Source organism: Trachypithecus francoisi, unplaced genomic scaffold, assembly GCF_009764315.1.
Source record: "Trachypithecus francoisi isolate TF-2019V2 unplaced genomic scaffold, Tfra_2.0 Lachesis_group5, whole genome shotgun sequence".
NCBI lineage: Eukaryota > Metazoa > Chordata > Mammalia > Primates > Cercopithecidae > Trachypithecus > Trachypithecus francoisi.
This window is the reverse complement of record NW_022681470.1, coordinates 15517405-15544783: the sequence shown is the minus strand read 5'-3', so window position 1 is coordinate 15544783 and position 27379 is coordinate 15517405. Positions and strand designations below refer to the sequence as shown.

Below are 27379 nucleotides of genomic sequence, written 5' to 3'. Positions count from 1 at the left end.
CATCCTAACCACTCCAACTCCAACGTGGCTAAAAGGGGCCAAGGTACAGCTTGGGTCATTGCTTCAGAGGGTGCAAACTCCAAGCTTTTGCTGCTTTCATGTGGTGTTGGGCCTGAGGGTGTGCAGAAGACAAGAGTGGAACTTTGGGAACCTCTGCTTAGATTTCAGAGGAAATCTGGAAATGCCTGGTGTCCAGGCAAAAGTCTGCTGCAGGGGCGGAGCTCTCATGGAGAACCTCTGCTAGGGCAGTGTGGAAGGGAAATATGTGGCTGGAGCCCCCAGAGTCCCACTGGGTTACTGCCTAGTAGAGCTGTGAGAAGAGGGCCACCATCCTCCAGATCCCAGAAAGGCAGGTACACCAACAGCTTGCACCATGCACCTGGAAAAGCTGCAAACACTCAACCCCAGCCCATGAAAACAGCTACGGGGACTGTACCCATGCAGAGCTGCCCAAGGCATTAGAAGCCCACCTCTTGCACCAGTGTGACCTGGATGTGAGACATGGCATTGAAGGAGATTTTGGAGCTTTAAGATTGAATGACTGCCCAGCTGGGTTTTGGACTTGCAGGGGGCCTGTGGCCCCTTTGCTTTGGCCAATTCCTTCCATTTGGAAGGGGAACATTTACCCAATGCTTGTTCCCCCATTGTATCTTTGAAGTAACTAACTTGTTTTTGATTTTACAGGCTCACAAGTGGAAGGGACTTGTCTTGTCTTAGATGAGATTTTGGATTTGGACTTTTGAGTTAATGTTGGAATGAGTTAAGACTTTGGGGGATGGTTGGGAAGGCATGATTGGTTTTGAAATGTGAAAGGGCATGAGATTTAGGAGGGACTAGAGACAGAATAATATGGTTTAGCTCTGTATCCCCACCCCAAAAAATCCCCACGTGTTGAGGGAGGGACCTGGTGGGAGGTGATTGAATCATGGGGGTGGTTTCCCCCAGGCTGTTTTTGTCATAGTGAGTGAGTACTCATGAGAGCTGGTGGTTTTAAAGTGTGGCACTTCCTCACTCTTGCTCTCTCCTGCCACCATGTAAGATGTGCCTTGCTTCCCCTTTGCCTTCCGCCATAATTGTAAGTTTCTTGAGGTCTCCCCAGTCATGCAGAACTGTGAGTCAATTAAACCTCCTTCCTTTGTAAATTACCCAGTCTCAGGTAGTATCTTTATAGCGGTGTGAAAACGGACTAATACACTCAGTTTCTTTATCTGTAAGATGAGGAGGGTGAAACCGCCTGCATCTCTAAGAGCCATGGTGAAGATCCAGTGAATTTGCACATGAAAATACTCAGGATGGTGTTGGTAGAGTAACACCTGAGAACTGTTACTGTTACCAAATTTTATCTCCTGCAGCAAGGATGCCATGAACAGCCGTGGGAGCAAAGAAAGAGCAGAGTGGCAGCAAGGCGGGTGTGTTCAAAGCAGCTGATGCTTGGCCCAGGGCTTCATAAATCTTCCCAATCCTCCATCCCTCTAGCAGGACAACAACAGGTCTCAGAGCCTGGGACAAAATCAGGCTGCAGGTGTGGCCAAGGCATGTGGGGTGTGGGATATTTTGCCAGGCATGCACCATTACTTGTAAAATGTAGAAAGTCAGCGGTGGCCTTGGCAGGAGCAGTTTTACGAAGCATTCATGAGAAATTTAATAGCTGGTCTGGGCTTTAGTAGATCCTGCTCCAGAGTAAGCGTGTCATTTAAATATGTGGAGGTAGATACCCAAAAAATACAAAGCAGCTGCAAGAGTTGGAAGCAGTAACCTCTGGGAATTAGGAATGTTCCTGGGGGGTGAAGCGGGGAAACCCAGGATTTTTGTTTTAATCCAGGCAGTTCTGTTTGAGTTTTAAACTATGCTGATTGTATAGTTTGATTATTAAATTTTAAGTTAAAAATCCAATTAAAAAAAAAGATCTTGCTCTGACATCTTCCACAAACAGGAAGCTGTGATTGCTCCTGTAAATGTGAGGAATGCTCACTGCCTATGGTGTTTGGACTCCAGGGAGTGGAAGGAACACCAGCTCTTCCAGGTAAGGCCAGTTGCAGGCACTGTTTTACTAGGAAGAAAGAGAAGAAGGTGTCTCCAATTTTTTTTTTCCCCACCCAGACTGGAGTGCTGTGGCATGATCTCGGTTCACTGCGACCTCCGCCTCCTGGGTTCAAGGGATTCTCCTGCCTCAGCCTCCCAAGTAGCTGGGATTACAAGTGCCCACCACCACACATGGCTAAATGTTTTTTGTATTTTTAGTAGAGATGGGGTTTCACCATGTTGGCCAGGCTGGTATGGAACTCCTGACCTCAAGTGATCCTCCCACTTCAGCCTCCCAAAGTGCTGGGATTATAGGCATGCACCACAGCACCCAGCCTCCAATTTCTTTTCTGCCAAGCCTCAAGAAACCAGGTCTGAAGCACTTCTGGAACCCCCACCTCTGACTCCTGTCTCGGACCCTGCCCACCCCGTAGCCAGACCCCCCTGACTCCAGACTTTCTCTGGTCCACACAAGTCACCTGGAAGCACTGGCAAATGACAGACGCTTAGGCATTTCACCGTTTGGAAGCTACTCTGCATTTCCCCATCTGGAAAGTCACTCCCGTGATCCTGAAACACATTTTTCATGTGATAAGAAATGTTAACTAAACAATGAGATACCGGAGGCCTGGGAGCTGCACAGGAGGCCTCCAGCAGGCGTCCTGCAAGGCCTCAGAGTAAACAGCATGGGGTGGGTGGGGCAGGGGGAGATCTTTTTTCCTTTCTTTTGAGCAGCTGATACTATCTATGTTGTCTATTTCCCTATCTATCTACCTACCTACCTTTCTTTCTGTCCTCTATCAATCAGTCCCTATCTACCTATCTCGCATCCGTGAAAGGAAAATAAAATCTCCCCAAACTCATATGCCAAACAAAAAAGTCAAGCCTGGGAACTGAGACATGCAAAACTGCCTCCCTTCTAATTTGCTTGCAGAGAAATTCCTTGTGGGCCCCAAGATCTTTACTCTAAAACAGTTCTGTTAAATTTCACCCTGACAATGTAAATGAACAGCTTATCTTTACAAATGCGGGACAAAGACAGGACTAGGAGTCCTCCATCTGCTCACCTGAGACAAAGGCACTCACGACTCCTTCTTCAACTCTATGTTTACTGTATGTAAAAATGCAGATCTGCAGAGCTGGAGATGAATGTACAATTGACTATTTCTCTACCCACTCTTTTTACATGTAAAATGTGGATTCAGCGAAGGTTGATCAAAAGCCTCAAAGGCTAGTTGCAGTGGTTGCAAAATGCCCCTTTTCCCTACCCCCCGACCCGCCTTTTCCCCTATGGCCCATTCTTTCCCCTTTAAATAATGAAGTCCCCAAACCCTCTTTGGAAAAAGTAGCCACAGTTGGGTCTGTCACTTGTGTCCCTTTTTCCTGAGCACATCTTTAACCTTGGCAAAATAAACCTCTAAATTAATTGAAAGCTGTCTCAGATACTTACTGGTTTACATATCTATCCTCTCTCTCTCTCTCTCTATCTCTCTCTTTTTCTCTCTCATATCTTGCCCATGTTTGCACACATCCTACTGTCTCTGTTCAATCCTCTGCCTTGCTCTGGGCACTCCCAGGAGGCAGGGACTATAACTCCTGTCTTGTTTGGTGCAGAGCTGGCAGGAGAAGCATGCACAGAGGTACTTATTAAATGCTTCTGGATGGTGAGAAAGAACTGAGGCCAAAAGGTAAAACCACTAACATGCTTCAGAGGGTAAAGCCAAGGGCCAGGAGGAACCAGGGCAGAGCATCCATCTCTCTCACGTTCCCAGAACTCTCATCCTCTGCCAACCCTCAGGATCTCCTTTTCTAGTCCAGCCACCTCCTCCCCAGCAGAGACCACCAGTGGAGTTTTGGAACTTCACCCATCTGGTGGAGCATAACTATTTGGGTGTTAGTTTAAACATGATTTTAAACTTTAGATTCAGCCAGGCTTGGCTGCAGCTACCTCCTAGGTTCCTATCTGTAAGTACCCTTCCTCCCCTCTTTTCTTCTGCTCTGAAATGTCAAGTCTAAGTGGAGGAAGGTGAGAATCAGTGAGAAGCAGGAGAGGGAAGGCAGGAGGCTGTTTGTGTACCCCACAAACACTTGCAGAAGAGGAAGACACTACATGGGTCAATAGCTACAACAAGGCCAGATGCAGAAGGCACACCATCACACAGTCATAGAGTGAGAGATGGAATGGAATGGAGCGACCCCTGGACAGGTGGACAGACAGATGAATGGCTGGCCAAGGTCATGGACAGATAGATAAATGGTAAAAGCTGAATCTAACAGATGGAGAGTTGTTTTTCTGAGCAGAAATTACAAGAGTTTGCAAGTTTCCAGCATCTATTGTCCCAATGCAAGAAGGTGCTTTCAGAGGTCAAAACAACATCATAACTCAGGGCATTGCTCACTGGGACCAAATAGGACTTCATCAGTAGTTCGGAGGCCCCCACTGCACCCACCTGTTCTCTGTGTCCCTTCACAGGATGACACCCTGTGCTAAGCACCACCTTTTCTGGGCTGTTCTGTGCTGCTCTCCTGGCTGCCACCACTCGGGGCATTGTTGCCACCTGTCATCGGGGCCCCTCCTCCATCCACGTCTTCAGTGTTGCCGCCACTCTGCTGGTGGGCATTGCAATCCTTCCGCATCCTGTGGGAGGGAAAAATCCTTTGAGGATTCTCACCAACACATTTCTAATCCCCCTAAATGCTCCACCATGGCCTTGCCTAAATCAGGATCGAAGACCATGCTCTCCAGGTGAGCAGCCCACCTGGCATGCTGGTGGGAAGAGGGGCTGTTGTTCGCAAACCTCGGCATCTAATAAATGAACAGACTGCACCAGGATGAACGAGCTTCAGTCTCAACCTTCCATAGGAACCCTTAGTGCCGAGGCTCGATGGGGAGCTCTGCATCTTTGCGCAAAACTTCTTATAATTCATCCCAACTGATTACTATGTCCAAGTAAGAAGACTTATTGGATGAGAACTGTGTGCTGGGATATTCTTCCAGTTCTTGCTAACAGATGTGGAACGGTTACTGCTAAAGACTCATGACCTTGGCAGCTCTGCAAGAACTCAAGCAGATTCTCAGCCTGTGCAAATGTGGGGGAAAGAGATTCTCATCCGTATGAGATTTCCCATGGATTCATAATCTGAGACTGCTTGCTGAAACAAATGATCTGTTCAATGCCACTTGGGGGTAGCAGTTTTAATCATATGAGAAAATGGTGGCTGACTCCGAAATCTGAACCAGGAGTACAGAGCTCCCTGCCTCCCCCATGCCTTCCCCCAACATCTGGATAGAGGCATTTGTTGTAAAAACTTACCTTACCCACTTGGTCCAGAACCAGGTCCTAATTCTGTCCAAAGTGATGGGTCCACCCCAGACGTTCTTCAGCTGCTTGTGGGTTCCTAGGTAGGATGTGGTTAGTGGGGAGACATACATGGGGTATCCCAGGGGCTGATCGCAGGAAGAGTTAATCAAGTTCCGCAGGACCTGCTTATTGTTCTGGATGCTGCTGCGCTCTGGATTGCGGTTGCGAAGAAATATGAGCTCCTGCTGCTGTCCAGCCCAAAGTCCTCGGATGCATTCTTTGTTAACCTGCAGGTCAGAGAGGGAATGGGAAGAAAGGCAGATGGCCTGTGTTTTCCAGTCTATTGGTTTCTTTTCTTTTCTTTTTTTTTTTAGATGGAGTTTCACTTTTGTTGCCCAGGCTGGAGTGCAATGGCGCAATCTTGGCTCACCACAACCTCCGCCTCCTGGATTCAAGCAATTCTCCTGCCTCAGCCTCCCGAGTAGATGGGCTTACAGGCATGCACCAACACACCTGGCTAATTTTGTATTTTTTAGTAGAGACAGGGTTTCTCCATGTTGGTCAGGCTGGTCTCGAACTCCTGACCTCAGGTGATCCGCCCGCCTTGGTCAATCTATTGGTTTTAAACTACGATGAGAGAGCAGGACTCTGGGACTGAATGTCTGTGACTACAAAAGTTTGGTGTAAAGCTCTTTTCACAGTCAAGCCAGAAGAGCCGTCCTGCAAGACAGATATGATGCCATCTTCATGGGGAAACTGAGAGAGAATGCAAAGAAAGTAGTTTTTGTTTTCACTTAGTGATTTGAAGCTATATGAAAAGAAGAGCCATTGGGAATAAGGCATTTGGATCCAGGAACGGGTTATGAGAGACAGGTGTGGGTTCTAGAGAATTAAAAAGTCTCTACAAATAAGCTATATCCTGACTCTCACCTACATGCGTGTCTACTGGGTCTTCTTGGCAAACTCTGTGCCTGTATGCTGGCTCTGTGAGGTGGAGGGTGATCCTGCCAGGGGAACGCAGCACCCAGCCTGACGCCATGCCCTGCCCCACTTGCCAGCCAGTGCTCCTTCCAGAACATTCCTCTGAACAGAGGATGCTGGCACAGGGAATCCTGTGTCAGTGGCCCCCTGCCCACCACCATTCTATTTCTTCTCAGATAGAGAGACGTGAGCCAATGGGGGACCCAGAAAGCATGGCCGCCATACCTTGATCACCTTGAAGCTCAGGAAGCTTCTGTGGAGCATGATGACCTCCCCTCATCCACCATGTGCCGCAGGGTGAGCAGCTCTTCCTTATTGGACAGCACTGCGCCCCGCCAGGCCGGGTTGCCCTGGTGGCAGATGACTACCTTCTTCTCGAAGGACTGGATGGCCTCGCAGAGGACTGCTGGGTCTTCATACTCGTCAGGGCAAGTGAACTGGTCCTGGTGGGAAGAAGTGTGGGTGTGGGCTGGGCAAGGATCAGAGGAACTCACCCCCGGGAAGCATGCAGGTGGCAACTGTCCAGTGACCTCCAAAGCTAAGCCCTTCCTCATCTTCCTCTCTCCTGTTCTTTTTCCAAATCCTGAGCTCGGCACAGAGGACCCCTCTTTATCTCATTGCACTAACCAGTGGAATATGCCTAGAAAAGAGCTTCATGGCTTAGGTTCCTCTGACTTTTGGATATAGTTTTAGATATAGGTTGGGCACTTTTGCTAAGTCATTGTCTCTGCACAATACCCGTCTTTCTTCTAGTGGAATATCACCACATCCTAGCTGCTCCTGAGGGCAAATCACCATTGGCTAAAGTCAAGAATACCTGGACGGCTTCAATGCTTAGTTACCTAAGTGATAAACCCACTTACAGTGCTGTGCAGAGAAAGGAGACCATATTTTTCAAAGGCCATTTTTTCCCTTAAAGTTTCAGGCTGATCCTTTTTCTTTTTTTTTCCCCAAGAGACAGGGTCTTGCTCTGTCACCCAGGCTGGAGTGCAGTGGTGCAGGCATAGCTCACTGCAGCCTGAAACTCCTGGGCTCAAGCAATCCTTCCACCTTAACCTCCTGAGTAGCTGAGTGATACTTTAAAAAAAAAAAAAAGGTTTGGCCAGGCACGGTGGCTCACGCCTATAATCCCAGCACTTTGGGAGGCCAAGGCAGGCAGATCACCTAAGGTCGGGAGTTTGAGATCAGCCTGACCAACATGGAGAAACCCCCATCTCTATTAAAAACACAAAATTAGCTGGGCATGGTGGCACATGCCTGTAATCCCAGCTACTTGGGAGGCTGAGGCAGGAGAATCGCTTGAACCTGGGAGGTGGAGGTTGTGGTGAGCCGAGATCATGCCATTGCACCCCAGCCTGGGCAACAAGAGCGAAACTCCATCTCAAAAATAAAATTAAATAAATAAATAAATAAATAGGTTTTTACCTGGTGAAGTTTCAGGGACATCCTGATAGCTGGAGCTACAACTTTATGCAGTAGGTCCATGTCAGCAAATACCCACTCATCACATGCTGTTAGTTTGAAGTCACCTTTGAAGAGGGCATGGAGGCCATATAGGAAAGAATCCAGGCTGCAAAACAAAGTCCTAACTACTATTAATTCACATGGAATGATTGTTCAGAATCCTGTCATTGTGAGCAAGGTTTGAGTCTCCCATTTGTTCAAGAATTATCTTAACATTTAGGCTGATCTAGAAAGAAAAGGAAGGTAACAGGACTCACCCCAATGCACCAAGTGCCTACCCCTATAGCCCATGTCTGGGCCTCATAAGTGCTGGTGTCATGGCGCGGGCATTGTCTTCAGTCGTTTTAGGAGCCACCAAAGTACTTGATCGCTGAATGTGACACTAGGATTTCAGGTCAGAACTGGCCTCACACGTCCACTCAAAGTTAGAGTGCTAAAACACAGGTTCTTCTACCTCAATAATCCCCTAGAGACTACCAGCTCCCCAGAGATAATGATGCTAACTGCAGAATAATGCAGGAGCCTTTATTCTTCTTCTTTGCATTTCTGTATATCATTTTGGGACTATGTTACTGGATTCAACCACAATATGGAGAGAGGAAATAAAACTAAGTGAAACGTCAAATGGGTCATTTAGGTTCTCAGAGAACATGCATTTCCCAATCCCACCTTTTTTTTTAATGATGAGAGAAAGAGGCAAAAGAGTGAAGCTTAAAACAAAAGATTAAGCAACGTCAGCAAAGTCTCAGGATACAAAAATCAATGTGCAAAAATCACAAGCATTCATATACACCAATAATAGACAAACAGAGAGCCAAATAATGAGTGAACTCCCATTCACAGTTGCCACAAAGAGAATAAAATACCTAGGAATACACTTTACAAGAGATGTGAAGGACCTCATCAAGGAGAACTACAAACCACTGCTTAAGGAAATAAGAGAGGACACAAACAAATGGAAAAACATTCCATGCTCATGGATAGGAGAATCAATATCATGAAAATGGCCATACTGCCCAAAGTAATTTATAGATTCACTGCTATCCCCATGAAGCTTCCATTGACTTTCTTCATAGAATTAGAAAAAAATATTTTAATTTCATATGGAACCAGAAAAGAGCCCATATAGCCAATACAATCCTAAGCAAAAAGAACAAAGCTGGAGGCATCACGCTACCTGACTTCAAACTATACTACAAGGCCACAGTAACCAAAACAGCATGGTACTGGTGGTACAAAAACAGATACATAGACCAATGGAACAGAACAGCGGCCTCAGAAATAATGCCACACATTTACAACCATCTGATCTTTGACAAATCTGACAAAAACAAGCAATGGGGAAACGACTCTCTATTTAATAAATGGTGTTGAGAAAACTGGCTAGCCATATGCAGAAAACTGAAACTGGACCCCTTCCTTACACCTTATACAAAAATTAACTCGAGATGGATTAAAGACTTAAATGTTAGACCTGAAACCATAAAAACCTTAGAAGAAAACCTAGGCAATACCATTCAGGACATAGGCATGGGCAAAGACTTCATGACTAAAGCACGAAAAGCAATGGCAACAAAAGCCAAAATTGACAAATGGGATCTAATTAAACTAAAGAGCTTCTGCCCAGCAAAAGAAACTATCATCAGAGTGAACAGGCAACCTACAGAATGGGAGAAAATTTTTACAATCTACCCATCTGACAAAGGAGTACAATCCAGAATCTACAATGAACTTAAACAAATTTACAAGAAAAATCCCCATCGAAAAGTGGGCAAAGGATATGAACCGATGCTTCTCAAAAGAAGACATTTATGCAGCCAACAAACATGAAAAACAGCTCATCATCACTGGTCATCAGAGAAATGCAATCAAAACCACAATGAGATACCATCTCATGCCAGTTAGAATGGCAATCATTAAAAAGTCAGGAAACAACAGATGCTGGAGAGGATATGGAGAAATAAGGATGCTTTTACACTGTTGGTGGGAGTGTAAATTAGTTCAACCATTGTGGAAGACAGTATGGTGATTCCTCAAGGATCTAGAACCAGAAATATCTTTTGACCCAGCCATCCCATTACTAGGGATACACCCAAAGGATGATAAATCATTCTACTATAAAGACACATGCACACGTATGTTTACTGCAGCACTATTCACAATAGCAAAGCCTTGGAACCAACCCAAATGTCCATCAATGATAGACTGGATTAAGAAAATTTGGCATGTATATGCCATGGAATACTATGTAGCCATAAAAAAGAATGAGTTCATGTCCTTTGCAGGGACCTAGACAAAGCTGGAAACCATCATTCTCAACAAACTAACACAGGAACGGAAAACCAAACACTGCATGTTCTCACTTGTAAGTGGGAGTAGAACAATGAGAACACATGGACACAGGGAGGGGAACATCACACACCGGGGCCTGTTGGAGGGTAGGGGACTAGGGGAGGGATAGCATTAGGAGAAATACCTAATGTAGATGACGGGTTGATGGGTGCAGCAAACCACCATAGCATGTGTATACTATGTAACAAACCTACGTGTTCTGCACATGTATCCCAGAACTTAAAGTATAATACTAATACAAAAAGAATTCAATTCAATTGTCTTTCATATTTGGCCAACACTCAATTATATAAAAATTATAGCTCCACACACTTACATATTTTTTTAAAAAGACGGATCTTTCAAGATTATTTGGGTGTTCAGGTTCCTAGGTTTTTCCTGCCTCGCTTCCATTTCCCACACATCACTGAGAGTTGCCAGGATGAAGAACAGGGGTATCACCCAAGGGAAATCTCTCAGAGCCTGGGGCCTTTAAATTTTGGATGAACCTGGGGAGTAGGTTTGGGAAAGCAACTCATCCTGCATTCCTAGGAGAGGAAGAACAGTTTCTCCTTTTTTTCCTGTGTTTTCTTTGTGTAAGTATTCTCTATCGCAGCCGCCTCTTACAACCCTGGCCTCTCACATCCCCAAGAGGTAGTGAACTTACGAGGCAAGTACAAGAAACAGCGTCCCTGACAGGGCCGGCCTGGGACAGGATGAGCAGGGCATGTATGTGAAGGCAGTCTCTGAGGACGGCTCCTCCTAAGGATTTAATGAGTTTGCTCACTGAGGAAGGCTTCTGATTCAACACAGCGCATTAGACCTGCACATCAGGGAAATAGTTCCACTGATTGCTGTTTTAGCACTTCAGTGTGAAATGTACCACTATCATTAATATCTAGGACTCCCTTGAGAAAGAGGCTGCCAAGGCTTCACGGCTTCAGAGCAGACTGTGGGAAACGGGAACAGCCAGGGGCTGGTCAGGTGGGGTTCGGGGTGCTGTGGCCTAGAGGAGCCTGGAATCTTCCAGAAAAGGATCCAAGAAGCTATCAAAAGCTTCCTGGGGCCGTGAGCTTTAGCCACTGCCTAAGAGGCACCAAGAAGACTGTTTTACAACAGCAGAGTCAGGCTGCAGGTAGGCTGGTGCTGAGAATGGAGGCTTCTAAACGTGAATAATGACCACTACCTGCTCTCAATAGAAAACATTTGGAAATGCTCCCAGCATCAGATGGGAGCTACGTGCTAAAATGAGAGCGCTAACTCCTGAAAAATGGGTGGCATTTATTCAGGAAAGGATTCGGAGGGGCATGATACTTGCTCAGAATGGCCTTGCATATGCATAAGAGAAAAAGCTTTCTCCAGATGTAGAGATGGCGACAGTGGAAAAGGAAGATTAACACCCAGACACCCAGAGCAACATCCACAGGCAAAAGAGAAGAGCCAGGAATGGCAGGCATCAGCCTAGTGTTTGCCCAGCTGCATGTGCCCAGCAGCCATCAGCTGCTCACTCAGCAGCAGAAGAACGGCAGCCTGTGGAGGCTGCCTTTCTAAGAGGGTTGAGTTCCATTGAAGGCCACCAACAATGGATATTTTCCCTGTCATTTCTATTTTCAGAGAAAATGAGACATTGGGGTGCTTCCTGCTGTTCCATTACTGAAATGATTCTCAATGTAGAAAACAAAGTCTGAGTTAGAATTCCACTAGATTGGGGATATTATCCCCAGCACCTTAGAGATCAAGGCATCCTAGAAGGAACGTGTTTCGTTACCTGAGTTTTTTCCCCCGAGAGAATGAAGAGGGGAAGGTGGTGAGCTGTGACAAGCCAAGCCAGGGTGGGCGGCCGCAGAGGTCTGCGGGACACCTGCAGCACATTTCTGTTGGAGCTTCACAGGGCTATGTCTTTTCAAAGCTCTATTGAGAAATGACAGGCTCCCACCCTCAGGCCAACAGCTGGAGCTGGGCTTTGATTACTGGGAAATAGTGTTGCATCTGAGTCATTCAAGGTTGGCCTTCCTGGGGACTAAAACAGCCCCCACTCCCAGCCCTGCGGAGGATGTCAGTGAAGCAGGTCATCTTATCATAGTCGGTCAGCTGGGAAGTCAGTGGTGTGGGATTACACAGGGGCAGAGAGGGCAGGCAGGGCCCTGAAAAAACCTGGCACGTGTATAATCGTGTGTTAGGGGAGCATGTTCACACATGGAAGACCAAAGACGATGGCACTGAGATAAGCTGGCACTAGCTTCCATGGTACCATGGAAGTGCTAAATACTGTCATAAATAAAAACAGCACTAGAAAAATGTCATGCTTTCAGATGATGATGAGGAGCTAACACTTGAGTACATTTCCTTTTTAACTGGAAAAAGCTGGAGTATATTGCGTAGGCTGTAACACTGCGCTACTCATTGTAGAATGAATCCATCACTTGCTGTTCTTCTGCTTCCTCACTCACTTCCTGTGACATAGCTGGTGGTTATGTGTGTAGAGGGGAGGCTGGAGCCTCAGTGCAAAGCACAGTTGTTTACAACTTTCCTGGAAATGACTGTTCTCTGGCTGGAGGCTGGTGCCATTTCCACGATGCCCAGGACAGCCCCCACCACAAAGAACCACATAGCTCAAAATGTCTATAGTGCCGCTGCTGAGAAACCCTGCTTTTTCAGAAAGACAGAGTAACAGTGGAGGAGACGTCTCCAAGTATTGGACAATGGGGTCCTTATCTTAAGTCTTAATGAACCTTGGGATGCAGAGAGAAACAGCTCTAATGTGGGGATAGTTTCTGCAGGACTCACAGGGGGATCTCCAGCACAATGACTGATTTGTTCATTTTAGTTAATTGCCAAACAGGCCTGTACATACTATGTTATTTACAGATTAGCATTGTGAAGCGCCTTCTGCTGCCACGCACTGCCATAAACGGAGCGCTTGTAGAACATATGTAAACAATTAAGTGTGATTTACTGGCTGGGTGTCCCATGTTTACAGAAATACTCAGAGAGTGTGTGTGCCCGTCTACCTAAGTCACTGTCCCAGGCTCAGTAGCATCTCCACCTCGGGGACTGCAGCAAGGTCTCTTCATGTGTGCCTTATTCCTCTCTGTGGAATCCAGCAACCACACACCGGTTTCACAGTCAATCCCATGCTCCTGACCACACTCTCCTGTTGTAGTTCCCCAAACAAAAACAATGATCCAAAGGCGTGTACAGTGGCACATGCCTGTATTTCAGCGACGTGGAAGGCTGATGTGGGGAGTTCGAAGATGTAGTGCATTCTGATGGCACCTGTGAGTAGCCATTGTACTCCAGCTTGGGCAACATAGAGATGTCCTGTCTCTTAAAACACACACACACACTAAAAAAAAGCACAGTGTTCTAGATGACTAGCACCATCTCTGAATAACTAAAAGTGAAACAGAAGGAAACACTCTCCATTTGTATCGTGACTTGTGGGTTACTAAGTGCTTTCCAGTCCATAGGCGCCTCTCATTCTCACAGATGCATGATATAATTATTATAGCCCTTCCATATGAGAAGAAACAGGCCAGAAAAAGTTGAGAAAGAGAGTAAAATGGGTTGGAACAAATACTCAGTATTTTATGCCACACTGAAGAAGCACAGAAGAAAACCCACAGCTGCTTCCAGGCCACCTACCTCTCTAGCAAACATGGAGTTGCTTTTATAATGTGTAACTAGAGTCATCTTCTTTATAATTTACTTTTTTGAGACGGTGTCTCTCTCTGTTGCCCAGGCTGGAGTGCTGTGGCGTGATCTCAACTCACTGCAACCTCCACCTCCCAGGTTCAAGTGATTCTCGCACCTCAGCCACCCAAGTAGCTGGGATGACAGGCACCTGCCACCATGCCGGCTAAATTTTTTTGTATTTTTAGTAGAGACGGGGTTTCACCATGTTGGCCAGGCTAGTCTCGAACTCCTGACCTCAAGAGATCCACTCGCTTCAGCCTCCCAAAGTGCTGAGATTACAGGCGTGAGCCACCACGTCTGGCCCTGAGTCATCTTCTTAAAGGCCTGCTCAGAGCTGTGTGAGAACGAACTAATCCCTTTAAAGGCTTCCGTTGAGCCACAACCCTGAAAGTGCTGTGAGTATAGTTCTTGAACTCATCCCCATGTCATCCTCCTAATTGGTGTGTATACTCTGCACAGACCCTGAATTGAGAGTGTATTAATACCGCTGTCATAAACTCTTTATCCAGGAAGTTACTCCATTGGCTCTAAAATCAAGACAACCCCTGGTTGGGATCCCAGCTCTCCCCTACCTGGTAAAGAACATTCAGAAAAAACACTCGGTAAAGAACACGTGATGTCCCCCAAATAGCTCCAAGGTGCTTCACTTCCTCTAGAGTTCAGGTGCTGCACTGAGAGGCAGCATATGGGCCTACAGGGTTGGAGGGATGGGAGCCAGGAGCTCCAAACTGAAGCTTAAATCTTGGCTCTGATACTTGTCTCTTGCCCTCATTATCATCAATTTCTTTCTGTGTTCACTCATATGATCAATTACTGCCAGGCATATTTAGAGACTTGGTGAGGGTCTTGCTAGGAATTTCTTTCCCTGGGTGACCCAGTGCACAAGTGGGGTCTGCGGACAATGGGTGCCTGTTGGTGGGGGGGGGACAATTCCAAATACACCCCAGTGTCCAGCGTTCACTTTGTCCTATGGGATCAAAGCCTGTGTCCTCAATGACTCAGTAGATGTGTCTGAGTGAGCTGGGTATGGAGGGTGCACAGTGGCAGCACCGCCTATGGCAAAGGCACTGGGCTGGCAGGAAAGGGCAAGGTGCCATCCCAGGGGTGAAGCATCCCTGAGCTCAGGCCACACTGAACATCAGAGCCATGATGCCCGCAGCAGGCGCCGTCAGCAGCTCTCAGCATCACAACCCAGCACAGGACAGGTCCACAAGGAAGCATGTGTAGGTAAGAAGGTGGGTGCTCTGGAGCAGCTGGGCCACCCCAGGGAAGTGTCCATGCAGAGCTCGGGAGAGTGTGGTGCGTTCCTGCAGAGCAGCTGGAGATTAACTGCTGGGAGATGTTGTGGACAGCGGGACAGTGTGGCCAGTAGGAGCGAGGACTCTGGAGTCTGGGAATGACTCTGTGGTGAGACCCGCACAAATCACTTCTCTGTGCTTCAGATATCCCAGCTGTGAAATCGAGCCAATAATACCTATCTCATCGTCTCTCATGCTTTCAGAGAAGACGAAACGCATTAACTCTCCTAACTCGCATTAGCACTCTGCCCAGTACCCAGTGGGCACCGCTGTAAGTGTTCACTGATACTGTTATTGTTATTTTCACCCCTGAACTAGTATATTTTAGCAGTCAATATCCAGGCCACCGTGGCTTCAAACTAAGCACGTTTGAATTGCAGAATCTCATATAATCACTGGAAATAAATTATGTTGGCTAAAGGATTTCAGTGATATTGGTGATATTGCTTCAAATAAATCGTAAGTGTGAAATAATAATTAACAAAAGAGAAATAACTCAAATGCAAAATTTAATTAAAAATATATTTTTGGCCGGGCGCGGTGGCTCAAGCCTGTAATCCCAGCACTTTGGGAGGCCGAGACGGGCGGATCACGAGGTCAGGAGATCGAGACCATCCTGGCTAACACAGTGAAACCCCGTCTCTACTAAAAATACAAAAAAAACTAGCCGGGCGAGGTGGCAGGCGCCTGTAGTCCCAGCTACTCGGGAGGCTGAGGCAGGAGAATGGCGTAAACCCGGGAGGCGGAGCTTGCAGTGAGCTGAGATCCGGCCACTGCACTCCAGTCCGGGCGACAGAGCGAGACTCTGCCTCAAAAAAAAAATAAATAAATAAAAATAAAAATATATTTTTAAAGTATGTTTCACCTCATGATGTTTTAGCAGCAATAGTTCTCTGCTCGGAGGCTCCACATCAAGCGGATCAACTACTACTGTCTGATGCAAAATCCTTCATAAGCCCGGCCTGATGACCAGGGCTGGGCTGGCTATAGAAGAATCAATCACTCGGCAGCTTGTTCAAAATCACAGATTTCCAAACCCAAGATCTAGAGAGTCCATGTCACTGGTTTGCGATGGAGTTTGGGGTCTGTATTCTGATCAAGCTCCCTCGGTGATTCTGAGGTTTGGAGTCACGGGACCAGAGAACCCGCGGTCTCCTAAAGATGCCAAGACAATTCAGAGAAGCAGGGAGCTGGAACCTGGAGGAGAGCCCATACGCCAGGCCGGGGTGGGAGGGGCCTTGCCACACTGCATTAGAATTTAAGGTTCCAGAAACTTCTGGTCCTTTGTAGGCTATCATTTTTTTCCCCCTATGCTTTAAACTTAGATATTTTTCTCAAGTTCCAAGATTGTGATTTTAGCTGATAACATGATTTTAATCTCCTAGGTCAGATCTTGCATCCTGTTTACTTTATTAGATTCTGATTTCTGAGTTTCCTTAGTCTGGCAAATGGACCTTAATTTCCTTTACAAGATGATCCGCTGTGACATGACAGCTGGCCCCAGTGTGAGGCCTCATCTCCAGTGGAAGTTCAGGAGGAGAAGTTGAGATGATGTCCTAGATTTCTGAAGAGAATATTTCCTCAACACGCTGTGAGTGGGAGGAGTGTGTAGATGGTAGATGGAGTGACCTCAGACCACAACAGTGACCTCCTGCCACAAAGCAGCATGCCAGGGCTTGGCAGAGCACACTTCGGTTTGGCTTGTTTCCCTATCACTTTTCAAGATCAAATGTGCCTTAAATTTTCTATCCTCTTAGAAGCTTACTCTACCTGGAGTCAATAAATTTTCTTTTACAAACAAACCTGTTGCTTCTGTAAAATGCAGCCATCTTCTCCAACCTCTATAGATGGAGCATCAGCTAGAATCCGCCTCATCACCTTTCATGTATTTGAAGACAGTAATCCAACCATCTCATAGCCTCTGTGGTCACTGAAACTATTTTGACTTCCTACTAAAACATCTCATTATATCTGGATGGCTTTCTTCAGAGGGAGACACAGTTTTCCAAGAAGGTATGTCTCAAACCTTAAATCTAAAAAATGTAAGTGTTTTCTTGTCACATCCATATGAACCCATTCCATCTCCATAACATATCAACATTTTATTTAAAGACAATTTAGATAAAGGTAGTCTGTTGCTCACTTGTATTTGGCATCTCATTTAAGATGATTTTAAATTTACTCGTCTTCCCTAATTTTGCATGCATATATTTTTCTTTCTTCAGGACTATCCATCAAATCTATGTCACTTTTGTAAAGTCAAGACATTTCCTCCAACAAATCCGTCAAGTGAAGCGTATCTTTAAGACCTACCTGGGGAGCCAGCATTCACCATCACCTGATGTCCTTTAGCACTAACTATGTAACAATGACTTGTTGCGTCTCCTACAGTACACCTAAGGACACACTCCCTATTTAAAAATTTTTTATTTTTTATACAACCATAGAGCACTATGCAAACACACACAATTATGAGCCATTCTTACTTTGCACTTGAATATAATCATACTAAGTAAAAAATTAGCACATTGAGGCTGGGTGCGGTGGCTCACGCCTATAATCCCAGCACTTTTGGAGGCCAAGACGGGCAAATCACCAGGTCAGGAGTTCGAGACCATCCTGGCTAACACGGTGAAACCCTGTCTCTGCTAAAAATACAAAAATTAGTCGGGTGCGGTGGTGGGCGCCTGTAGTCCCACCTACATGGGAGGCTGAGGCAGGAGAATGGCGTGAACCCGGGAGGCGGAGCTTGCAGTGAGTGGAGATCGCGCCACTAGACTCCAACCCGGGCGACAGAGAGAGACTCTGTCTCACAAAAAAAAAAAAAAAAAAAAAGATTAGCACATTGAATCCATCATTGTATAAAAACAGTAATATGACCAAGTAGAGTTTATCTTGGAATTCTAAGGGTGTTTCAACATGAGGAAATCTACTAATGTAACACAACATTAATAGATTAAAGGAGAATAATAATATCATCTGAATTATGGCCCCCAATTCTATACAAATTCAACATCCTTTTTCTTTTTTTTGAGACACAGACTCACTCTGTCGCCCAGGCTGGAGTGCAGCAGCACGATCTTGGCTCACTGCAACCTCCATCTCCCAGGTTCAAGCAATTCTCCTGCCTCAGCCTCTCATGTAGCTGGGACTACAGGCACCGGCCACCAGGCATGGCTGTTTTTTGCATTTTTAGTAGAGACAGGGTTTCACCATGTTGGTCAGGCTGGTCTTGAACTCCCGACCTCAGGTGATCCGCCTGCCTCAGTATCCCAAAGTGCTGGGATTACAGGCATGAGTCACCGCGCTCAGCTTCAACATCCTTTCTTGATAAAGCTTTAGCAAGCTAGGAAAAGAAACTCCCTGCCTTCATAACAGTGGTTTCATAGAAACCTAAACCAGATCCCATTTTAAAAATTAATTTCAATTTTAAGTTCCATGGTATATGTGCAGGATGTGCAGGTTTGTTACACAGGTAAATGTGTGCAATGGTGCCAAACCCCATTTTCAATGCTCAAATATTAGGTTCATTCCCATTAATGTCTGGGTTAGGCCAAGGATGCTGTGGTAGGCAGAATAATGGCCCCCAAGGACGCCCATGTCCTAATCCCTGAAACCCGTGAGTAGGTTACCTGACAAGGCAAAAGGAATTCTGTAGATGTGACTAAATTGAGGATCTTAAAATGAGGAGAGTATCTGGGTGGGTCCAATGTAATCATAAGGATGTGAATGAGGAAGGCAGAACCCTGTGTTCAAGTCCGAGAGATTTCAGGATGCAACACTGCTGGCTTTGAAGATGAAAGGCGCCACAGGGATGTAAGCAGCCTCTAGAAAAGGAACGGATTTTCCCCTCAGAGCCTCCTTCTGGAGGGGATGGAAGCTCCACAGTCTTGAAGACACCATGACTATAGTCTGCTGAAATCCATTTAGGACCCCTGACCTCTGAGACTGAAATATACTGAATGTATACTGCTTTAAGTCACCAAGTGTGTTGTAACTTGTTATAGCAGCAGTGCAGCATCAGATGCCGAACAGCAAAGTGGTGCTGGGGGCCTCAGCCAGTCCACTAAGAAAAAGAATGGGGTTATAAACCTTGAAAAGAAAAAGAGTCAAACTGTCACCATTTTTAGATATGTTTTTCTTTCCACCAGAAAGTCAGATAATTAATTGAAATATTATTATGTTAATAACAGAGTTCAGTAGAAGTGCTCAGAATGGGATAAATCTTTTTTTTTTTTTTTTTTTTTGAGACGGAGTCTCTCGCTCTGCCACCCAGGCTGGAGTGCAGTGGCTGGATCTCAGCTCACTGCAAGCTCCGCCTCCCGGGTTTACGCCATTCTCCTGCCTCAGCCTCCCAAGTAGCTGGGACTACAGGCGCCCGCCTTGTCGCCCGGCTAGTTTTTTGTATTTTTAAGTAGAGACAGGGTTTCACCGTATTAGCCAGGATGGTCTTGATCTCCCGACCTCGTGATCCACCCGTCTCGGCCTCCCAAAGTGCTGGGATTGCAGGCTTGAGCCACCGCGCCCGGCCCAGAATGGGATAAATCTTAAAAAATAACTTCCTGGACACTAGAAGTAACCAATTGGAAAATGTGAGAGAAGAAATGGTTCTGTTCACAATCACAACAAAACTGTAAAATACTTAGAAACAACCTCATTAAGAAATTACAAATCTCCAAAAATGATACAATTTTACCAAAGGAGTTTTAAAACTGAGCAATCAGAAAGATACACCATATTATTAAATAATGCTCATTTTGTTTTCTCAAATTAATCTGTATATTAAATACAATCTCCATCAAAATTCCAATGGAAATTCTAAAACTTTACCTTGAAGAGAAAATGAGCAAGACTAGCATGCCAACAGAAAACTATAAAAGACGAGAAGAAAGTAAAGACAGGAGGACTTGGCTTATCAGATGTCAGAACAATGTATCACTCCAGTAAACCAAACAGTATGGCATCATTGTAAGAACAGACAAATTGAGCACTTTAGCAGAAGCAAATCCAGAAGTACTCCATTTATGTACGGGGATGTAGTATCTTGCAAAAGTGGTACTTCAAGTCAGTGATAATTTTTACTAATTAATTAATGATGACATACCAAATATAAATGACCAATAAACATGAGGAAAGATTCTTATTCCTCACTGTTAATAGAAATGTAAGTTCAAATAAGAACAAGATATCATTTTTTACCCCTACTCACAGATTTCAGGGATTAGGACATGGGCATCCTTGGAGGCCATTATTCTGCCTATCACAGCATAATCTGGACATGAATGGGAATGAGTCTAATATTTTAGCATTGAAAACGGGGTTTGGCACCATTGCACACATTTACCTAGAGACTAGAAAAATCCGAAGCAATGGAACACCCAGCATTAGTGAGCACATGGCAAAACACTATTGTTAAAAGTGCACGTTGGAACAGCTTTTTTGGAAAGCAAAGCAATTTGAGTGTATTCATATTATGATTTTACATATATATAATGATTTTATTTAAATATTAAATAAATATATTAAATTTTTATTATTTGATTATTATTTATGATATTATGATTTGATAGATAGGTTTTCATCCACAGTTCCAGGCTTATAACTCCCACAACTCTTGTTATAGTCCTTTGTTATAATGCGGGGGCACTTCCAGCCTTAGAAGCAGGCCTCATGAAACAGAATCTCTCTCTGTGACCTCCTGTTCTCCTTTTACCTGGCCAAGGCAAGACTCGAATCTGACAGTGGGTCATAAGACCCTCATTCCAGAAAGGGTCCTGTCCCATATTCTGGAGAAAAGAATGCTGCACAGAGAGGCCAAGAAGAATCTGAGCAGACTGGCCTTGCTGGGTTTAGGTAAAGCCCTTGGTGCCTAATCATATTTCTGCACAGCTGTCCAAGTTTCAGTCATGGACAACCAATGACGCTCCTTCGCAGGCCCAAAGGACGCAGAGTTCCAGGAGCTTCTAGAGAGTGAACACGTGCAGGTAGATAGGAAGGTGAAGAATTCATCCACCTGCCTGGAGAGTGGCGCACCCCAACTTCACAGGGATGGAAGCTCCTGTGCTCAAGACCCTTCCAGACCTGGCCCTATGCATCTCTTCATCTGGCTGTTTATCTGTATCCTTTAAAATATCCTTCATAATAAACCAGTAAATATGTTTCTCTGGATTCTGTGAGCTGCTCTAGCAAATTAATTGACCCCAAAGAGGGAATTGTGGGACCCCTCACGTAGAAGCCAGTCGGTCAGAAGTTTGGGTGGCCTAGACTTGTGGGCCTCAACCTTTAACCTGTGGGATCTGACACCAGCTCTGGTCAGTGTCAGAAGTGAACTGGAGGACACCCAGATAGTGTGCAGAGCTGCTTGCTTGCAGGGAGAAATCCCACATATTTTGGGGCCACAGAAGTCTTCTGTGTTGATGATTGTTGTTGTTTTTGTGTGAGAAGAGAGGAAAAACATGGTTTGAGAGTTTTTCCCTAAACAACATCTATAAAAATTACGCGTAAAATTTGTTTGAGCTCTGGAGACTGTTTTTTTCAAGTCAAACTATTTATGGCACCCTAGCAGATTAAATAGAAATCCCAGCTGTCGGTTGAAGAGCGGTGGGGCCCTGCCAGGCTCCAACCTCCCCTCCCACTGCATCCTCCACCCCGATCCCCAGGCATATCCAACCAGGTCAGAACTTCATGACTGCAGACCATGGGCTTAGGGTGGGATGTAAAAGAAGTTGTCTTTTGTAAGCAAAAAAAACTGAAAGGAAAGTGTCTTGGAGGATCTTTCTATGTGAAAGTGAACCAGTGAAGTGAACTCAATGAAGTGAACCAGACCCAAATAACCTAGTGTTTCCCTAGAATACTGAGAGGATTCTCCCCAGAGTTACCTCATCACCATGTCTGCAGCAAGCAGAGTTGACATCAAGTATGAGAAACTATCTGAAACAAAGGAAGTCCCACCAGAACAAAGTTTAAAAAAGCAGCTGGTAAGCGTGGCGTTTAATTAAAGAAAAAGAAATAAACCAGACCAAACAAGAAACGCCTGGATCAGGAATATCTGAACAAGTTACACAAAGAACAAGACTGAAAAAGCCTTTGAAAATGTCTTAGATATGAAATAATATTTGCAACTTGAAGTTTATAAGACATTTCAAATTGATCCAACAAAGGAGCTTTTTGAAATCATCTTCCCAGGTGCTACGAATATCTCAAGAGTCATTTTGTGATTTTAAGTGCAAGATCCTATGAAGCCCTTCTCAAACCCTGTTCTCTGCTTACAATTTAATAAGGAGCCTGATCTTGGGGGCTACATCATAATGTTTTATGAAGCCCATAGAGGAATCGTCTGCTAGACCTGCAGCAATCATCAAGCTTAGTCCCAGATGGCCACAAAGAGAATGCCCTGAGTCCAGTGTGGGACTGAGTCAGGTAAGAGGACAGGGAGAGACTAGAGGCCAGCCAGCTCCTCCCCAGGAGATTGGCCTAAAATAGGCATTAACACGAGACTTTAAGGGTCAGACTTTTGGCATTTCTCACCTATAAAAAGGATCATGAAATTCTGAGACGTGGGAGATGAAAGAGTAGTTGATATCAGAAATTCTAACTACCCTCGGTTCTTACCTGTCTCTCTTGGTGACTTCAGGCTACTGCCTCCAGAGGGAAATGGAAAGCACTGCCAGCCACAACACTTTACCCTTTATCAACTCACAATTCTTACTTGATGATACCTCCCAACAACTTGCCACCAGTGTAGACTCAGCTGCCCCTTTCAAGAAGGACATTTGGAAACATAGTCAGCAAGTCTCCCTGGGCTTGGTTACCTGACAACCCAGAACTGTGAAGGTTGCTAAACAAATAGACAGGTGGGTTTTGCCCTTAACAAGCTTATAATCCCACCTAACGACACAAAACTCACTCAAGTCAATATCAAAAGAACCCCTTTTGCAGAGCACCATCGACAATATAATATAGATACAATGAAGCAAGTCCAAGTAGAAAACATCTCGAGGATGGGGCAGAGGCTAAGTAGAGGCACCCTTTCTTCTCTAAGCTCCCTAGGTTTGTGTTCTCAAGCTTGGCTGCCCACTGACATCACCTGGGAGCTTTTGAAACTTGGAATTTGTGGTCCCACCCACAGACGTGCTGATAGAATTGATTAAATATCCTGGGAATCAGGATATTTAAAAGCCTGACAGGAGATTTTAATGTGCACGTGGGGTTGAGAACCACTCATCAAGGTGATTCCACTTTGTAGGCAGGCAGAGTTCAGCACCACGGCCCATAGTGCTGAAAAAGGGGACATCTGTACAATGGCCGCTGATTTGGGTGATTTGAAGCTGATTGATGAAATTTTAAGAGCAGTTTGGCATGAGTACTGTTTCTTTGGTGGACAACACCACCTGAGTGACACAGGGTGCCAGAGAGCCAGCAGAGTTTGATTTTGTTTTTGTTCTTTAAAAAGATAGACATGAGCTATTTGCCCACTGAGGGGAGAGACCCAGTAGAGAAATGGTTTGAAAAACAGAAGGAGCATCCAATTCAACAGCGCCCCAAGGAGACGGGGTGAAGTAGGGTCTGGACTAGAGCGCACATGTGAGGATTTTCTTTTATGAAGACAATTAGGGGAAAGGGAACTAACACTGATTAAGCACCAACTCTGTTAGGTACCAGGCTAGGCACTTCATAGGCATGATTTCATTGAATCTTCCCAGCAAATCTGCAAGGACCTCTGTAACACAGAAGGTCCTATACCCAGAATCCCTGGGTCTTGACTCTTCCATGTGAATGATATTTCCAAATCAAATACTCCAAAACAGCAGTGATCAAAAAAATGTTCTTGCAGGCTCAACATAATTTATTATGAAAAGAACTATCTGAAAATAGTATAATAAGTCCGGCTTCAAAATAAAGAAAATTATTGACAAAATCTGTCAAACATGTAAAAGTGGGTGCCTGTACCTAAGAGAGTCCAACTTCTCCCCACAGGTACCTCATGGCCATATTGTGAGCAGCCGTTCCCAGAGCTCTCCTCCCCAGGGTGCACAGGGCGAAGGACAGGGTCACCAAGGGAGAGTCCTCGTCACTGTCCAGGGTCTTTGAAGGCTGAAAGAGCAAGAAGTTAACTTAGCTTTCACACAGGTTCCAATATGTACCAACACAGACTCATAAATGTAGAGTGACAGTGGCTTTGTAAGTCAGCCACGTGGTCATCCAGTCCCCTCTAAGATGGCCTCACAGACAGGGAACGCGCAGCTTCCTGAAGCAGTTTCTGTTGTGGTTGGACATGAAAAAAATAAATAAATAAATAAAAGTGGAAAAGTTATTTTAGGAGAGAAAAGGGCCTACAACATGGGCCGATGACCTGCTTTTCTGGGATTTGAACGATGGCACTTCAGGTCATAAAGATGGGCAGCGATTACAGGCAAATGGGTGCCCACCTTAACACTCTCCAATGCAAAGAAGAGGCGTGGTCGAGCAGGGAGAGAAGAACTTGGATCCAGTGTGAAGGAGAGTCCTCTGTTCTCTAACAAGGAGCCCTGTGGGTTGACTGCTTGACTGTAAGTCCACAATCAACAACCAAATTAAAGGCATCTTTCAGCTTGGGCATGGTGGCTCATACCTGCAATCCCAGCACTTTGGGAAGCCAAGGTGGGAGGATTATTTGAGCCCAGGAGTTCAAGACCATCTTGGGCAACACAGCAAAACCCCATCTCCATAAAACATGTTTTAAACATTAGCCAGGTGGCCAGGTGCAGTGGCTCATGCCTGTAATCCCAGCATTTTGGGAGGCCGAGATGGGCAGATCACCTGAGGTCAGGAGTTCGAGACCAGCCTGGCCAACATAACCAAACCCTGCCTCTACTACAAATACAAAAATTAGCCAGGCATGGTGGTGTGCACCTGTAATCCCAGCTACCCAGGAGGCTGAGGCAGGAGAGTCGCTGGAACACGGTGGGGCAGAGGCTGCAGTGAGCCGAGATTGCGCCACTGCACTCTAGCCTGAGCAACAGAGCAAGACTCCGGGCGACATGGCGGGCGCCTGTAGTCCCAGTTACTCGGGAGGCTGAGGCAGGAGAATGGCGTAAACCCGGGAGGCAGAGCTTGCAGTGAGCCAAGATCGCGCCACTGTACTCCAGCCTGGGCGACAGAGCGAGACTCCGTCTCAAAAAAAATAAAATAAAATAAAAATAAATACATAAAAATAATAAAGTAGCCAGGCATGGTGGCATGTGCTTCTAGTCCCAGCTACTAGGGAGGTTAACACAAGAGGATCACTTGATCCCAGGAGTCTGAGGCTGCAATAAGCTATGATCATTCTGCTGCACTCCAGCCTAGGGAGAGTGAGACTGTCTTTTAAAAAAAATTGTCCAAAGTCAGCTTAAAAAAAAAAAAGGGGGAGAGTGGGAGATGCAGGGGAAATTTAAAGTCAAAATATCTTTTGCAAGGAAAATAAAATAATTTCATGAACCATCTGAGGAATGGACAGAGCCACCATGGAGCTATAGCTGATAACATCAATCAATTCTTTGAATATCTCAACTGCTTAAAGAGGCCTGGCATGAGTTAAGATTATTATCACACCTTCTTTGTGGTTGGTCTGAAGAAAGCAGGTTCTGCCACCTGCTTCTTCTCTCACCTGTTTTTAATCACCCATAAGAAATTCACAGAACTTGGCTAATGTCATGGTTTAGTTTACTCTCTCTAGCACATGCCACATACTGCATCAGCTGCTGAGGAAGTTGTTTCTAACTTGTACCCCCGTTTTCCAACAACAACCCGTGGACTCAGCTTTTCAAATCCTAAGAAGGAAAGTAAACCCGCTCCCTGCATTTGCTCCCTCCCCCTTCTCCTCCTCCCCTGTCCCCTTCTCCTCTTTTTGTAAACTGTCGTAATTCTTGATTATATTTCCAAGGGGCAGGATTCACTTCCAGAAGTGTTCTCAGCACATAAGCAATAACAGCACAGACACACAAAATAATGATGACAGAAGTTAAGTTGGACCATCTGATTGCTAAATACAATGTTCATGTCCATGATTGAATACACTCAGTAAATCTCCCCGATTTCAGCACAGACAGACTTGGTAGGGAAATCCCAAAATGTAATTTTAAACAAAGCAGCTTCAAATGTTTAAAAGTTATAATAGAGGCTTAAAACTTCGCTGGCCCTGAGCACTGCATAAAGGGATCTATACCTTCAAGTGTTCTTCATTGGAGACATGGTATATTGATTCTCCTATTTAATTTTGCTTACCTTCAATAAACATCTATCCAAATAGTGCTTTTTTTCTATCCTCTATGTTAAAAGTCTACCATAGAATATAAGAAAGAATGGACATTACACTGTTCTTTATTTATTAAACTTACAGTCCATGCCTCAATCCCCACCTCCCTGACCTACCTCTTGTGTTTTCCGTGCGCAGTGTTGAATCCATTCTAGATAAACATTGCAGAAGCTAGCTCGTGTGATCCCCTGGAGACACGGGACGTAGTCATCATCAATGTTAATGTTGAACATTGCAAGGTCACGCTCAATGTAATGCCACTTGGCAAAGGGTTGCAGGGACTTCAGAAGTGACTGATTTTTGATCCAGGAGAGGAGTTTGGGAGACGTTACCATATAGTATATTATACTCTGCAGAGAAAAAGCAAGATTTTGAACGCTTACAGCTATTCTAAAGCCAGGAAGATTTTATTTGTTAATTTAATCTTAGAAAGTAAATCAACCTCAGGAAAGTAAGAGACATGAAATCCCTACATGTGGTATCATTTGTATTTTCCGCTGGGTGTAATGCACAGAACTCATTTGAGACATTTCTAAAATGTCCTCTCTTAAGGGTTATCTTAGGGAAGAGGAAAGTGAGAAGAACGTAATGCTAACAGAATGTAACGGAACAGAATTTCTGCGATGAGGAAGAATGACAGTCAGCCCCGTCCCTTCTGAGAGAAGTACACAGAAGCACCCTTTGCTGGGGTTGCTGTAGGCTTCGGTGGGTCCTAGACTAGGCTGATTCAGCTTAAAGAGATTGGGGTAGACCCTCCTCCAGAGCCCTAACCAAAGAGTATTTAATGAACTAAAACAACAGGGTTTTCAGTTTGTTTGTTTGTTTTTTGAGATAGCAGCGACTCTCTCTGATGTCCAGGCTGAAGTGCAGTGGCACAGTCATGACTCACTGAAGCCTTGAACTCCTGGGCTCAAGCGATCCTCCTGCCTCAGCCTCTAGAGTAACTAGGGCTACAGGTGCAAGCCACCATGTCCGGCTAATATTTTAGTTTTTATTTTTGTAGAGACAGG

At 45.2% G+C, this 27379-nt stretch overlaps 1 protein-coding gene across 2 annotated transcripts in view; it reads right to left on the bottom strand.

Annotated features, from left to right (window-relative positions):
- The window catches only part of PCNX2 (pecanex 2), a 314758-nt gene that overhangs the window by 11198 nt on the left and 276181 nt on the right, over positions 1-27379 (bottom strand). Inside the window, exons 27-32 of one of the 2 annotated variants that reach the window (XM_033199654.1) lie at positions 26486-26719; positions 24075-24187; positions 7731-7890; positions 6531-6748; positions 5337-5611; positions 4473-4660 (exon numbers count right to left, since the gene is read on the bottom strand). In XM_033199654.1, coding sequence (XP_033055545.1) covers positions 6548-6748; positions 7731-7890; positions 24075-24187; positions 26486-26719 — 708 coding nt within the window. In that variant the 3' untranslated portion in view covers positions 4473-4660; positions 5337-5611; positions 6531-6547. The remainder of the gene's footprint in view (positions 1-4472; positions 4661-5336; positions 5612-6530; positions 6749-7730; positions 7891-24074; positions 24188-26485; positions 26720-27379) is intronic. The other variant, XM_033199655.1, reaches the window with a different exon arrangement.